We start from the raw sequence: 12,698 nt of genomic DNA on the forward strand, positions 1-12,698 counted from the left end.
TGGCGGGAGCCAGGTTTGAACCCACCACCATCCACATATGGGGCCGGTATCCTATTCACTGAGCCACAGGCACAGCCCCCCAGGTTTTGTTTTTCGGAATAGGCAAACCAAAAGGCTGGAAATAAGAAAGTGAAGCCAAAAGAAAAGAAAAGGGACAAGGAAAAGAAAAAAAAGAGAAAAATCTAAGCACACCTAAAGGGAGATGGACCACAGAGTTATAAGAAAAAGGAAGGTGTGGGCTTGGCACCTGTGGCTCAAGCAGCTAAGGCACCAGCCATGTACACCTGAGCTTTTGGGTTCAAATCCAGCCTGGACCCACCAAACAACAATGACGGCTGCAACCAAAAAACAGCCGGGTGTTGTGGCGGGCGCCTATAGTCTCATCTACTTGGGAGGCAGAGGCAGGAGACTCGCTTGAGCCCAGGAATTGGAGGTTGCTGTAAGCTGTGATGCCACAGCACTCTACCCAAGGGGACAGCTTGAGGCTCTGTCTCAAAAAAAAAGAAAAGAAAAAAGAAAGTGCGATTCCCTAAATCACATACTGTGGCTCATTAAATCTGTACCTTCCCAACCATTTTATTAAAATTGCGGGGGGTGGGAGGGCACTGTGATGGAGCTCCATAAATGCTTTCTGAATTGAATTGAGTGAAATATATTAGTTTGTGTTGGTGTCAATCAGAGGGAAAAGTTAAAAGTTGAAAAAAAAGAAAACAACCTGCCCTTGACAGAAGCTGGTCTGGTGCTGGCAGCTTTGCCATGTTATTCTCCTGTTGATGTAATCTCACAGAATAGTAACATCAGAGAGGTTACTCAGAGACCTGATAAAATAAGACACAGTAAGTCCAACTTGGTAATTTTGTCTAAGCACAGACAAAAGCAAGGCCAATGTGGCTTACACAAAGTACCAAGCTTCCTTTTATCTTCATTAAAATGAGTGACTGCCAACTTCTTTGCCAATTATTATGGCCTTATCTTTGCTCTAGTTTGCCCTCCCCATAGATAAAATTTGAAACAATCAATGGTAGAATTGCACCTGCTGGCTCAGCGCCTGTGGCTCAAGTGGCTAAGGCCCCAGCCACATACACCTAAGGTGGCGCGTTCAAATCCAGCCCAGGCCCCGCCAAGCAACAATGATGGCTGCAACCAAAAACATTAGCCGGGCATTGTGGTGGGCGCCTGTGGTCCCAGCTACTTGGGAGGCCGAGGCAGGAGACTTGCTTGAGCCCAGGAGGTGGAGGTTGCTGTGAGCTGTGATGCCACAGCACTCTACATAGGGGGACAGCTTGAGGCTCTGTCTCAAAAAATAAAAAAGAATTGCACCTGCTTTCTGACAGCATCCAACCTAGAGAGAACCCTAGACCCTCCCCAAATCATCCTCTTACTGATTACTTACATACTATTACTTCTTACATTCTGTGAGAAGTAATACATCCAACCAGCTTACTATGGTTGGAAGACTTTGACAAGGTACCTTGACTAAATCACTTGAGTTTGTAGAGGGAAGAAAATTATTAGTTGGCTACTAAAGAAGAAATAACGAAATTTGTTAAAAAAAAAAAAAAACAAAAAAAACAAGGCTATGCATGGTAGCTCTTGCCTGTTAATCTTGGCACTTTGGGAAGCTGAGGTGGGAGAATTGCTTTAGGTGAGGATTTAGGGACCAGCCTAAACAAAAGTAAGACCCCATTTCTACAAAAAATGGAAAAATTAGCCAGGCATTATGGTGTGTGCCTATAGTCCCAGCTATTCAGGAGGCTAAGGCAGGAAGATCGCTTGAGCCCAGGAGTTTGACGTTGCTGTGAGCTATGAAGATATCACTGTCATATCTAGCCTGGGTCACAGAGTAAGACCCTGTCTAAAAAAATATGGTTGCAAATCAAAGGCTATTAAAGGAAACTAAGTCACAAAGAAATTAGGAAGGAGTTCTCTTCTTTTTTGAGACAGAGCCTCAAGCTATTGCCCTGGGTAGAGTGCCATGGCATCACAGCTCACAGCAACCTCCAACTCCTGGGCTTAAGTGATTCTCCTGCCTCCACCTCCCAAGTAGCTGGGACTACAGGCACCCACCACAACACCCAGCTGTTTTTTGGTTGCAGCCATCATTGTTGTTTGGTGGCTTGGACTGGATTCAAACCCACCAGCTCAGGTGTACGTGGCTGGAGCCTTAGCTGCTTGAGCCACAGGCACTGAGCCGAAAGGACTTCTCTTAATGGAGAGCTAGCAAAAAGTTGTGGAGGGCTGTGTATATTTTCACTGTTTTAACAGGGTGTGCAGAATTAATCAATAACTAAAAACCTTTCCAGAATTTTCCATGAAGGCTATGTTAACCAGTTTGATGAAAATATTTCAAATTGTATATAAACACAGCACATTGTACCCCATAACTGCATTAATGTACACAGCTATGATTTAATAATAAAAAAAAAACTTTCCAGAATTTAATTCTACATTACACCTTCTTCCAGAGTGTCAAGAACTGGTTCCATATTACTTATGTTCACTAGAATACTCTGCAATCCATGGAGAGAAGTTATCCTCACACAAGGCCCACAAAGCCAATTACCATTTTGCAATCCCGAATGAAATAATGGTAATAGATCTGAAAAATGATCATCAGTGGCCATTAAAACCATTAGATAAAATGCTATTTTTTTTATTTTTTCTTGTGTGTCAAATGATCCTTTTTTGAAGTATTTTCCTTAATACTATTTTTTATTTTTATTTTTTGCAGTTTTTGGCCAGGGCTGGGTATGAACCTGCCACCTCTGGCATATGGAGCCGGTGCCCTACCCCTTTGAGCCACAGGCACTGCCCTTCCTTTATACTTTTTAACTAGCTGGGCATTCCAGAGTACCATTGTTGATTGTCATCTATGATGTCATGAGGGTGGTGGCCATCAACATGGTAGCCCACAGACTGGGAAGTCCCCAGGATTTCTTTAATGGTTCCACAGAGTTCTCTGGCTAAAGATCAGTGCTGCATCTGATGTTGACAATCTCATCAAAAGTGATATTTCCGTTGTGCCATTGTTGAATGTTTTTCTGTTTCTTTCTGCCTCTTCCTATTTCCTTGAGGGCATTGATGATAAGGACAGAAACAGAAGGGACCATTTCAATCTGGGCTTGTCTGTTCTAGATAGTTAGTTTTGCTGTAATCCTCAGTCTCTGGGGATTATAGTCATCACCAACCTTTTTGGGAGACAAACCCAGGGGGCGGATCTTGAGGGCCAGGGCATATGTGGAACCAACTTCACCACCCGTGCACCTCATGTACACAACTTTGATCTCATTGGGGTCGAACTTGGACAGCATGATGGAGGCGGCTAGTGTCAGATTGTTGCAGGAAGATGAGCCCCAAAGGAGAGACCCAAACCATCTTGTTTATAAGAAGAAGGTTTTTATTCAGCCAGTGGAGTGAACCACTTAGAATAATTCCAAATGGCCACGCTCTCCGACTGGCTTGGTCTTTCCCTTTTTATCTATAGTCAAAAACTTCCAACCCCCAGGTACCTTTCTCATTGGTCAGTTGAATCAAGCTGGAGAAGCTGGCTCTAGCTTTTACAGAACCGTGGGCTTTTACAGAAGAGGAAGCAAGTGTTAGTTTCCAGGTCCCAGGAAGCTAAGTTTCTACAAATTCGTAAGAGCTGAGTCACCATGGGGAGGACCTTGCAGGTGTATCCTTGGAGTCTCCTTGGGAAGACCTCTGCTCTCTTAGGCCTTATTTTCTCCTGCTATCCTCTCTCAAGATGAACCCAGATCTGGGACAACCCGAGAAAGTTGCACCTTTGTCTTCTCCAAGCCAAAAGCCAAAAAAGGGTAAAATGTAATTTAAATCCCTAGTCTGTATCAGGTATGAAAATTATAAAATTTATGCATTGGTGGTAAAAAAAACAAAACAAAAAACTTGTTTCGAGCCTCCTTCACAGTCAGTGGTAGTCATGTGACTAAGTTCTAGTCAGTGAGATGAAAGCAAAAATGGAATGTGGTGTATGCTGGAGCCTTCCTTCTCATCAACCCTTTTTCTTCCTGAGAGACAAGGTCTTACTATATTTCCCAGGCTGTTCTCAAACTCCTGTCCCAAGCAATCCTCCCACCTCCACCTCCCCACTAGTTGGAACAATAGGCAACCCTTCCTTTGTATTCTTCAACTCATTGCTTCATCAGTTCTGCTGCCTACAGTGCAACACAGACATCCTGGATGGTGAGTTCATCCTGCTCTGTGGCACAGGAGAAAGAACAGCTGGTTTAGGGACTCTGTGGAGAACCACCAAGCTGGCCTGTCTTTCATGTCTTTTATGTGGTGGTGAAGTAAACAGGGGAAGCAGGAAGAGCTGGCTGAGCCTGGAGGAGGAAGTGGAGAGGAGGGAAGAGGGGAAAAAGCCAAGAAGGGAGGAGGGAGGGCGGCTGAGGGAGAAGGGGACAGGGAGGAGAAAATAGGAAGTAGAGAGGGGAGGGGAAAGAAAGGAAGAGGGAGCAAAATGGAGGAAGAAAGAGAAGGGAGGAAGGAGAGAGGGGTATAAGAAGAGTGGCAGGAGCAGAGGCCCAAGATTAAATTGGCAACTACTGATTATGATGCTTTCTGGTACAAGCTACAGAAAACTAATTCAAGATGATGGAAATAATAAGGTAATGTGTTTATCATCTCAGGTATGAAGTCCATTGATAGGAATAGGACTGGGCTTGGGCATGATAGGGACAGCAGGGCTCTTGTTCCACAAAATGGCTGACCATACCAATGTCATGTTTACTTATTTTCTTTTTGAGACAGAGTCTCACTTGGCCACCCTCAGTAGAGCACCATGGCATCACAGCTCACAGCAACCTCCAACTCTTGGACTTAAGCACTTCTCTTGCCTCAGTCTCCCAAGTAGCTGGGACAACAGGCACCCGCCACAACACCCAGCTTTTTTTGTTGTTGTTATTGTTGTTGTGGTTGTCATTGTTTAGCAGGCCCTGGCCTGTTCAAACTCACCAGCCCGGGTGCATATGGCCTGCACCCTAATCACTGAACTATGGGCACCGAGCCTCCAACATCATGTTTAGACACAGCATTGATCAGAGGAAGGGGGACTTCCTATATCTCTTTCTGAAAAGAATCCTTTTCCAGAAGCTTCCTAGCAAACTTTCCCTCCAGTCTCATTGGCCAAAACTAGATTATGTACCAATTACCAAAGTAATCACAGGCAAGGAAAATAAGATTACCATGAATAATAAACCATTTAACTGGGCCAGGTATGGTGGCTCATGCCTGTAATCCTAGCACTGTTGGAGGCCGAAGTAGGAAGATCACTTGAGCTCAGGAGTTCTGAGCAAGAGTGTGATCCTATCTCTACGAAAAAATAGAAAAAAATTAGCTGAACATTGTGGTGGGTGCCTGTAGTCCCAGCCACTTGGGAGGCTGAGGAAAGAGGATCACTTAAACCCAGCAGCCTGAGGTTGCTTGAGGTTATTGTGAGCTGGGCTGACACCACTGCACTCTAACCTGGAGCAACAGAGACTGTTTAAAAAAAAAAATTCAACTGTGTAAGATTAACCTCCATTACTGGGGATGAGATTACCTTCCCCTGAGTCACACAGAGGAGGAATAGACACAGGACCAGTCTATGGTTATCCATAGTCATTGTCATTTGTAAGGTTATTATGACAAATTTCCAGAAGATGGCAGTAAAGTGCTTAAGGAAAAGGTAGCTTTTCCTGATTTCAGTGACTGCAAGAATCGTAGATGCCTAATAAAGTCAAGATCCTGCTGGAGATGGGAAATGAGTGCTTAATAGGTAATATAAAGTTCTACAACAAAAAAGTAAATAAGCTACTGTAAGCCTTTTAAATTACATGTGGTAAATTCTACTTTAATGAAATAATTCATTCCAGGTTTAAGAAAAGTTTTGAATCTTTATTCAATTCCAATAGAGTTACTCTGGAAAAAAAAAAAAACTAGACAGATATCCTAAGTTGAAAATCATGAAGTACAAATCATGAAGTATAAAAAAGTTTAAAATAAAGTGTCAATGTTGATTTTTATAAGAGTGACAGCATTCATACATCTTTTATAACAAATGATTAAGGCATATAGAAAATTACTGTAACTTGAGAGAAGATATCAAGGGAACAAATTAAACATTATCACTGAAGATTAGTCATACAAAGCTTGCTTAATTTTAAGAAATCTGAGATTTAAAGAAAACACTAAAGTTCTTCTACTATTTCTGTCAACTACATGTCCAAGACAAGGAAAATACAGTCAAAACTGGACAAGCATATAAATGATAAGGTAGGGCATACACAGTGATAAGTCAGGGAAAAAAACTTATTTTATTTATTTATTTATTTATTTATTTTTTGAGACAGAGTCTCACTATGTTGCCCTCAGTAGAGTGCTATGACGTCACAGCTCACAGCAACCTCAAACTCTTGGGCTTAAGTGATTCTCTTGCCTCAGCCTCCCAAGTAGCTGGGACTACAGGCACTCGCCACAATGCCCAGCTATTTTTGTTGTCGTTGTTGTTGCAGTTGTCATTATTGTTTAGCTGGCCCGCGCTGGGTTAGAATCCACCAGCCTTGGTGTATGTGGCTGGTGCTGTAACCATTGTGCTACGACCTCTGAGCCAGGAAAAAAAATTTAAAGTGAGACTTGATAATCAATTTTTTTCATTCCTATAACTTCTATCACCTTCTCTGAATATCAAAGCAAAACTGTACAAATTATTATATGTTATGAACACGCAGGGGATTTTCTCTGGATTAGTTTACCCTTGGGGTCAATAATATATGCAACGTGTACGATGAAATGGAATTCCTTTCATATCTTCCCTATGGTCACGGGCATAGTCCCATAAGTAATAATCCAGAAGAATGCAATTGATCTCTCCATTCGGTTTTTCACCCTTTTTTTCAATAAGTTCCATAAGACAATCCTGGATAAGCTCAACACACCAAAGAGAGCACCCTCTGATTTCTACCTCTTGCTTATCTCCGTATGAGAGCATCTCTCCTGCAAAGGAAGAAAACAGAACAAGAAACATTAATAGTCAAGGATATAAAATCTACTCAGAACTTTACTACAGAACAAAATAGCATTTTTTTCTCTTCTCTTTTTAATTTCAAAATATTAATGGGATATAAACTTTTTTTTTTTTTGCAGTTTTTGGCAGGGGATGGGTTTGAACCCACCACCTCTGGCATATGGGGCTGGCACCTTACTCCTTTGAGCCACAGGTGTTGCCTGGGATATAAATGTTTTTATTACATGGACTGCTTTTGTAATGCTTGACTCATGGCTGTTAGTGTGCCCATCACAGTGTTCACCATACCATTGGGTAGGTTTTTGCTCCTTTCCTCCTCCCCCCTCATCCCTGCTTGATTTCCAATGAGCTTTTTTTTCTTTTTTTAAGAGACAGAGTCTCACTTTGTTGCCCTTGGCAGAGTGCTGTGGCGTCATAGCTCACAGCAACCTCCAGCTCTTGGGCTTAGGCAATTCTCTTGCCTCAGCCTCCCAAGTAGCTGGGACTACAGGCACCCGCCACAACACCCACATATTTTTTTATTGCAGTTTGGCTGGGGCCAGGTTTGAACCCGCCACCCTTGGTATATGGGGCTGGCGCCTCACTCACTGAGCCACAGGTGCCACCCGATTTCCAATGAGTTTTAAATAGTACACATTCTAATGGTAATTTAAAACATTTCTAAACATGGGCATTAATTTTATATTACAAGTTAAATTCCACAAGGACAGGGGGTTTTTAGGCCTAATACATCGACCATGTTAGATTAGAGTAAAAAAAGGTAAGACAGCCAACATATTAGGGCTAAGACTTAGCCCTAGAATCACAATGAAGAATCTAAACTTAGCAAACTGCATTGTCAGTCTTTGTAAATGGCTAAGACGTATGACTTTGTCAACAAGATGTGTTAAAGACAAAATGAACGGAAATGTAAGACTTCTGAGGGCAGCCAGAACAGGGGAGAGGGAAAAGAATTTAAGAGTAGCACATCCTTAAGTTTGGAAGAAGCACCACTGGAGACCAGTTAAGGATGGTCCTACCTCATCTAGTCAAGCTAAGCTGGTTCTAGATTTTACTTAAAGTAGTCTTAAAATATCAGTGCGTTATGCTTGTGTGTGTCCCTTTTATCATTTCTAATTATCTTACTTTATTTCTACTTTAGTTTTCCAATAAGATACCTTTTGACAAACTAAATTTTTATTAAATGAACTAAGGAGCAAAGGAATTTACCCTATGTCAGACTAGCTAAGGATTACAGACCCTTTTACTTTATTTTTTCCCTTTTGTTGTTGTTGTTGAGACAGAGTTCTACCCTATGCTTTGAGCTAAGTGCAATGGCATTGTAGCTCACTGCAACCTCAGACTCAGACTGTAGGCATCCTGCTGCCTCACCTCAGAAGCTGCTGGGATTACAGGTGCTTGCCACAGTGCCCTGCTGTGTTTTTCAATTTTTTTTTTTTTCATGAGTCGGGTTCTCACTCTCCCTCAAACAAACCTCAAACTCCTGAGCTCAAGCAATCCTCCCACCTCAGCCTTCCACAGTGCTGGAATTATCGACATGAGCCACCACGCCTGGCTACTTTATTTTTTTGAGACAGAGTCTCGCTTTGTCACCCTCAGTAGAGTGTCATAGCTCATAGCAACCTCAATCTCTTGGGCTCAAGTGATCTTCTTGCCTCAGCCTCCCAAGTAGCCGGGACTAAAGGCACCTGCCACAACACCTAGCTATTTTTAGAGACTGGTCTCACTCTGGGTCAGGCTGGTCTCAAACTCTGAGCTCAGGCAATCCACCCGCCTCGGCCTCCCAGAGTGCTAAGATTATAGGCGTGAGCCACTGCACCTGGCTGTACAGACCTTTTTAGAAGGTAGGCACCTTTTGAAAGCTGTAGCTGGATGTCTGGAAAAGAGCTTCTGAAGCTGATGTGGACGGGAGAAGAAAATTTTGATTTCTGTACAACTATACTGAATGGTCTTTCTCATCAGGGTTTTTCTCAGAATAGCAGAGACAATTATATGTTATAAAAATCCAGAAGGAGATGAACAAGCCATTGGGAGTCAAGAAAAGCTGCATGGAAAAAAGGTAGCATTTGAGAGAAAAATGCTTTGAGAGAGGGCATCTTTTTCAGATTCACACAAAGTCTATGGATGTGCAGGATCTGAATTTTAAAAAAGAAGGAAAATTTGGACCAGGGAAACCATGCAAGAGAATGCTTAGAGACAGGAATGAGCAGTGTACATACCATACATAGCCCAATAAGTAAATAAATAAATAAGCAAATAGCTGAATATAGCTGTATGAAAAAGAAGCCTTGATTGCTAAATGGTATTCCTTTTAAAGGTATCCAATAATTAACAACCCAGGACACAAGCATTATAACATAAAATAGCATGTTATTTTTCAAATGAGGAAATAGAAGACAAAAGGAATTGCCACAGTAGCATAAAGACCTGGTAGAACCAACCATAAGAATAATTTTAACTTTATATTGTTTTATTCTGATTTGGGGAGATTTAAATCTATTCAACAAGAGAAAATTACTCAATCATTAAAAACTACCTCCTATTTTTTTTTTTAGAGACAGAGTCTCACTTTATTGCCCTTGGTAGAGTGCCATGGCATCACAGCTCACAGCAACCTCCAACTCCTAGGCTTAGGTGATTCTCTTGCCGCAGCCTTCCAAGTAGCAGGAACTATAGGCACCCAACACAACGCCCAGCTATTTTTTTGTTGCAGTATGGCTGGGGCTGGGTTTGAACCCGCCACCCTTGGTATATGGAGCCAGCACCCTACTCACTGAGCCACGGGCATTGCCCCCAAAACTACCTCCTTTCAATAAAGAAAAAAGAAGCAGAAAATCTTTGTACCCAAGAGAGAAACTAACATAAAAATAAAACAATTCTTTTTCTTTTCTTTTTTTATCTTTCTTTTTTTCTTTTTTTTTTTTTTAATGAGACAGTCTCACTCTGTAGCCCCCTAGATAGAGTGGTATGATATCATAGCTCACAGTAACCCTAAACTCCTGAGTTCAAGCAATTTTCTTGCCTCAGCCTCCTGAGTAGCTTGAGACCAGCCCAACATGATGCCTGACTAGTTTTTCTATTTTTAGTAGAGATGAGATCGCTTGCTCAAGCTCAGGTGATCCACCTGCCGCAGGCTTCCAGAGTGCTAGGATTCCTTCCAGGCATTAGCCACTGTGTGCAGCCCTCTCTTCTTAAGATACGGGGTGGGGGGCTCTCACCTTTTTGCCCACACTGGAGTGCAATGGTACAATCACAGCTCACTATAACCTCAAATGCCTGGGCTCAAGCAAGCCTCCCATCTCAGCCTCTGAGTAGTTAGGATTATAGGCTCACACCACTATGCCAAGCTATGTTTTTATATTTTTGTGGAGACAGGTCTCAGTATGTCCACACTGGTATTGAACCCCTAGCCTCAAGCATAATTATTTTTCTTATATGAGGAAATTTTTAACAAACAAAAAGCTAATTTTCACACAAATTTCTCAACTCAATTTACCTATTGTTATATATTATAAGGCTCCCAGTCTTGATAGCAATAATAATAAAGAATAATGGTGAATAAATACACTTAGAGAAGTGACTTGTGCAATATAACCCACTGGCAGACCACGGAGCCTCCTGACTTCAAATCCAGTAATTATTATCTATCCCTCAGCCTACCCTTTCTATCACAATGTAGTATGCTCTTCAGCTTAATTTATAATTTTCAAATACATAGATCTGATTGTCAGTGTTGCACATTTTCTTTCTTTTTTTTTTTGTAGAGACAGAGTCACACTTTATCGCCCTTGGTAGAGAGCTGTGGCATCACACTGCTCACAGCAACCTCTAACTCCTGGGCTTAGGTGATTCTCTTGCCTCAGCCTTCCGAGTAGCTGGGACTACAGGCGCCCATCACAACACCCAGCTATTTTTTTGTTGCAGATTGGCTGGGGCCAGGTTTGAACCCACTACCCTCGGTATATGGGGCCCTACCCACTGAGCCACAGGAGTTGCCCAGTGTGTTGCACATTTTCATGGAACACAAATTTTGATTTCATCTTATTAGACTCTTAATTGTTCAAACAGCACAATTTTCCATAATGTCCATATTCTACAGCATAACAACAAAAGCAACTAGCAGGTGTCATGGTGGGCAACTACAGTCCCAGCTACTTGGGAGGCTGAGGCAAGAGGATCACTTGAACCCAGGAGTGTGAGGTTGAGGTGGCTGTCAGCTAGGCTGACCTCACAACATTCTAGCCTGAGCAACACAGTGAGACTCTGTCTCAAAAACAACGAAAGCCATTTTCTCTACATTTGAGGTTGCAAACCTTTAAGAAGCTTCTTCAGTAGTTCATCAGAGTATTTCAGGGCTCCAAGGTAAACAAGAACTTGAGGTAATCTATAGTCAGCAAACATGGTGATACTGGAAATATCCGTAAAGCAGCCGTCTCCTTTTCCTTCTAATACACTCCACGTATCTGCTACAAGGATTTGGGCTCGTTTGTAAAAAGAAACTCTTTCCCCCTGATTAATAAAGAGAATATAAATGTTACATGGGTATCTGAAAACTTTAGTTTTAAAAAGGCATATGTTGAATAAGCTTACTCTGTTGGTAAGAATTTATAGACCTTTTACAGAAAACAAAATGATTTGAAAAACATTATTATCTATATCACCCCACATTTGCTTCCTATTTTTCTCTAAACATATAAAATACAATTTATATAATCGTGGTACTACTAGTATTTTTTTTTTTTTTGAGACAGAGTCTCACAATGTCACCCTTGGTAGAGTGCTGTGACATCACAGCTCATAGCAACCTCAAACTCTTGGGCTTAAACGATTGTCTTGCCTCAGCCTCCCAAGTACTTGGGACTACAGGTGCCCACCACAATGCCCAGCTGTTTTTTGTTGCCATTGTCATTGTTGTTTAGCTGGCTAGGCCAGATTCGAACCTGCCAGCCTCTGTGTTTATAGCCAGCACCGTAACCACTGTACTACAGGCGCCAAGCCTAGTTTTCTTTTTTAATAGCATTACTTCATATTTCTGTATCACTATACATATTTCTATATCACTATAATCCAACTGTTCATTATTTTTAACATCTAGAGGGTATTCCTTTTGAAGGTTTTGTAAATTTAAAAGGTTTCCAATTGCAACATAACTTACATTAATTGTATAAAATATGGGAGAGTATAAAAAAGAAAATAATCATCCATATGCTCAGATCTGAAAAGAATTCAATAACATGATTATTATTTTTTTTTTTAAGTTTTCCCTTTTTTTTTTGTAGCTTTTTTTTTGGTTGGGTCTGGGTTTGAACCCACCACCTCCGGCATATGGGGCTGGCGCCCTACTCCTTAAGCCACAGGCACTGCCCCAACATGATTATTTTTGAGATAAAGACTTAATTGACCTCCTAGCACTCTGGGAGGCTGAGACAGGAGATTGCTTGAGCTCAAGAGTTCAAGACCAACCTGAGCAAGACCCAGAACCCATCTGTACAAAAGATAAAAAAAATTGTAATAACTGGGCATGGTGGCTAATGCTGGAGGCTGAGGCAGGGGATGTGAACCCAGGAGTTTGAGGTTGCTGTGAACTAAGAAGATGCCATTACACTCTAGCCCAGAGGACAGAGTGAGACTCTTTCTCAATAAAAATTTTATTTTATTTTATTTTTTTTTTTTTGAG

The 12,698-nt window shown here is 41.7% G+C and overlaps 1 protein-coding gene across 1 annotated transcript in view; it reads right to left on the reverse strand.

Moving 5' to 3' along the window:
• Positions 1-6,602: 6,602 nt before the first annotated feature.
• Positions 6,603-12,698, reverse strand: part of CUNH9orf64 (chromosome unknown C9orf64 homolog) — a 13,149-nt gene continuing 7,053 nt past the window's right edge. The window contains exons 3-4 of the mRNA XM_003782984.3: positions 11,335-11,530; positions 6,603-6,990 (exon numbers count right to left, since the gene is read on the reverse strand). Of these exons, the coding sequence (XP_003783032.1) occupies positions 6,758-6,990; positions 11,335-11,530 (429 nt within the window). The 3' untranslated portion in view covers positions 6,603-6,757. The remainder of the gene's footprint in view (positions 6,991-11,334; positions 11,531-12,698) is intronic.

Source organism: Otolemur garnettii, unplaced genomic scaffold (assembly GCF_000181295.1).
Source record: "Otolemur garnettii isolate 467f Iridium unplaced genomic scaffold, OtoGar3 scaffold00006, whole genome shotgun sequence".
Taxonomy (NCBI): Eukaryota; Metazoa; Chordata; class Mammalia; order Primates; family Galagidae; genus Otolemur; species Otolemur garnettii.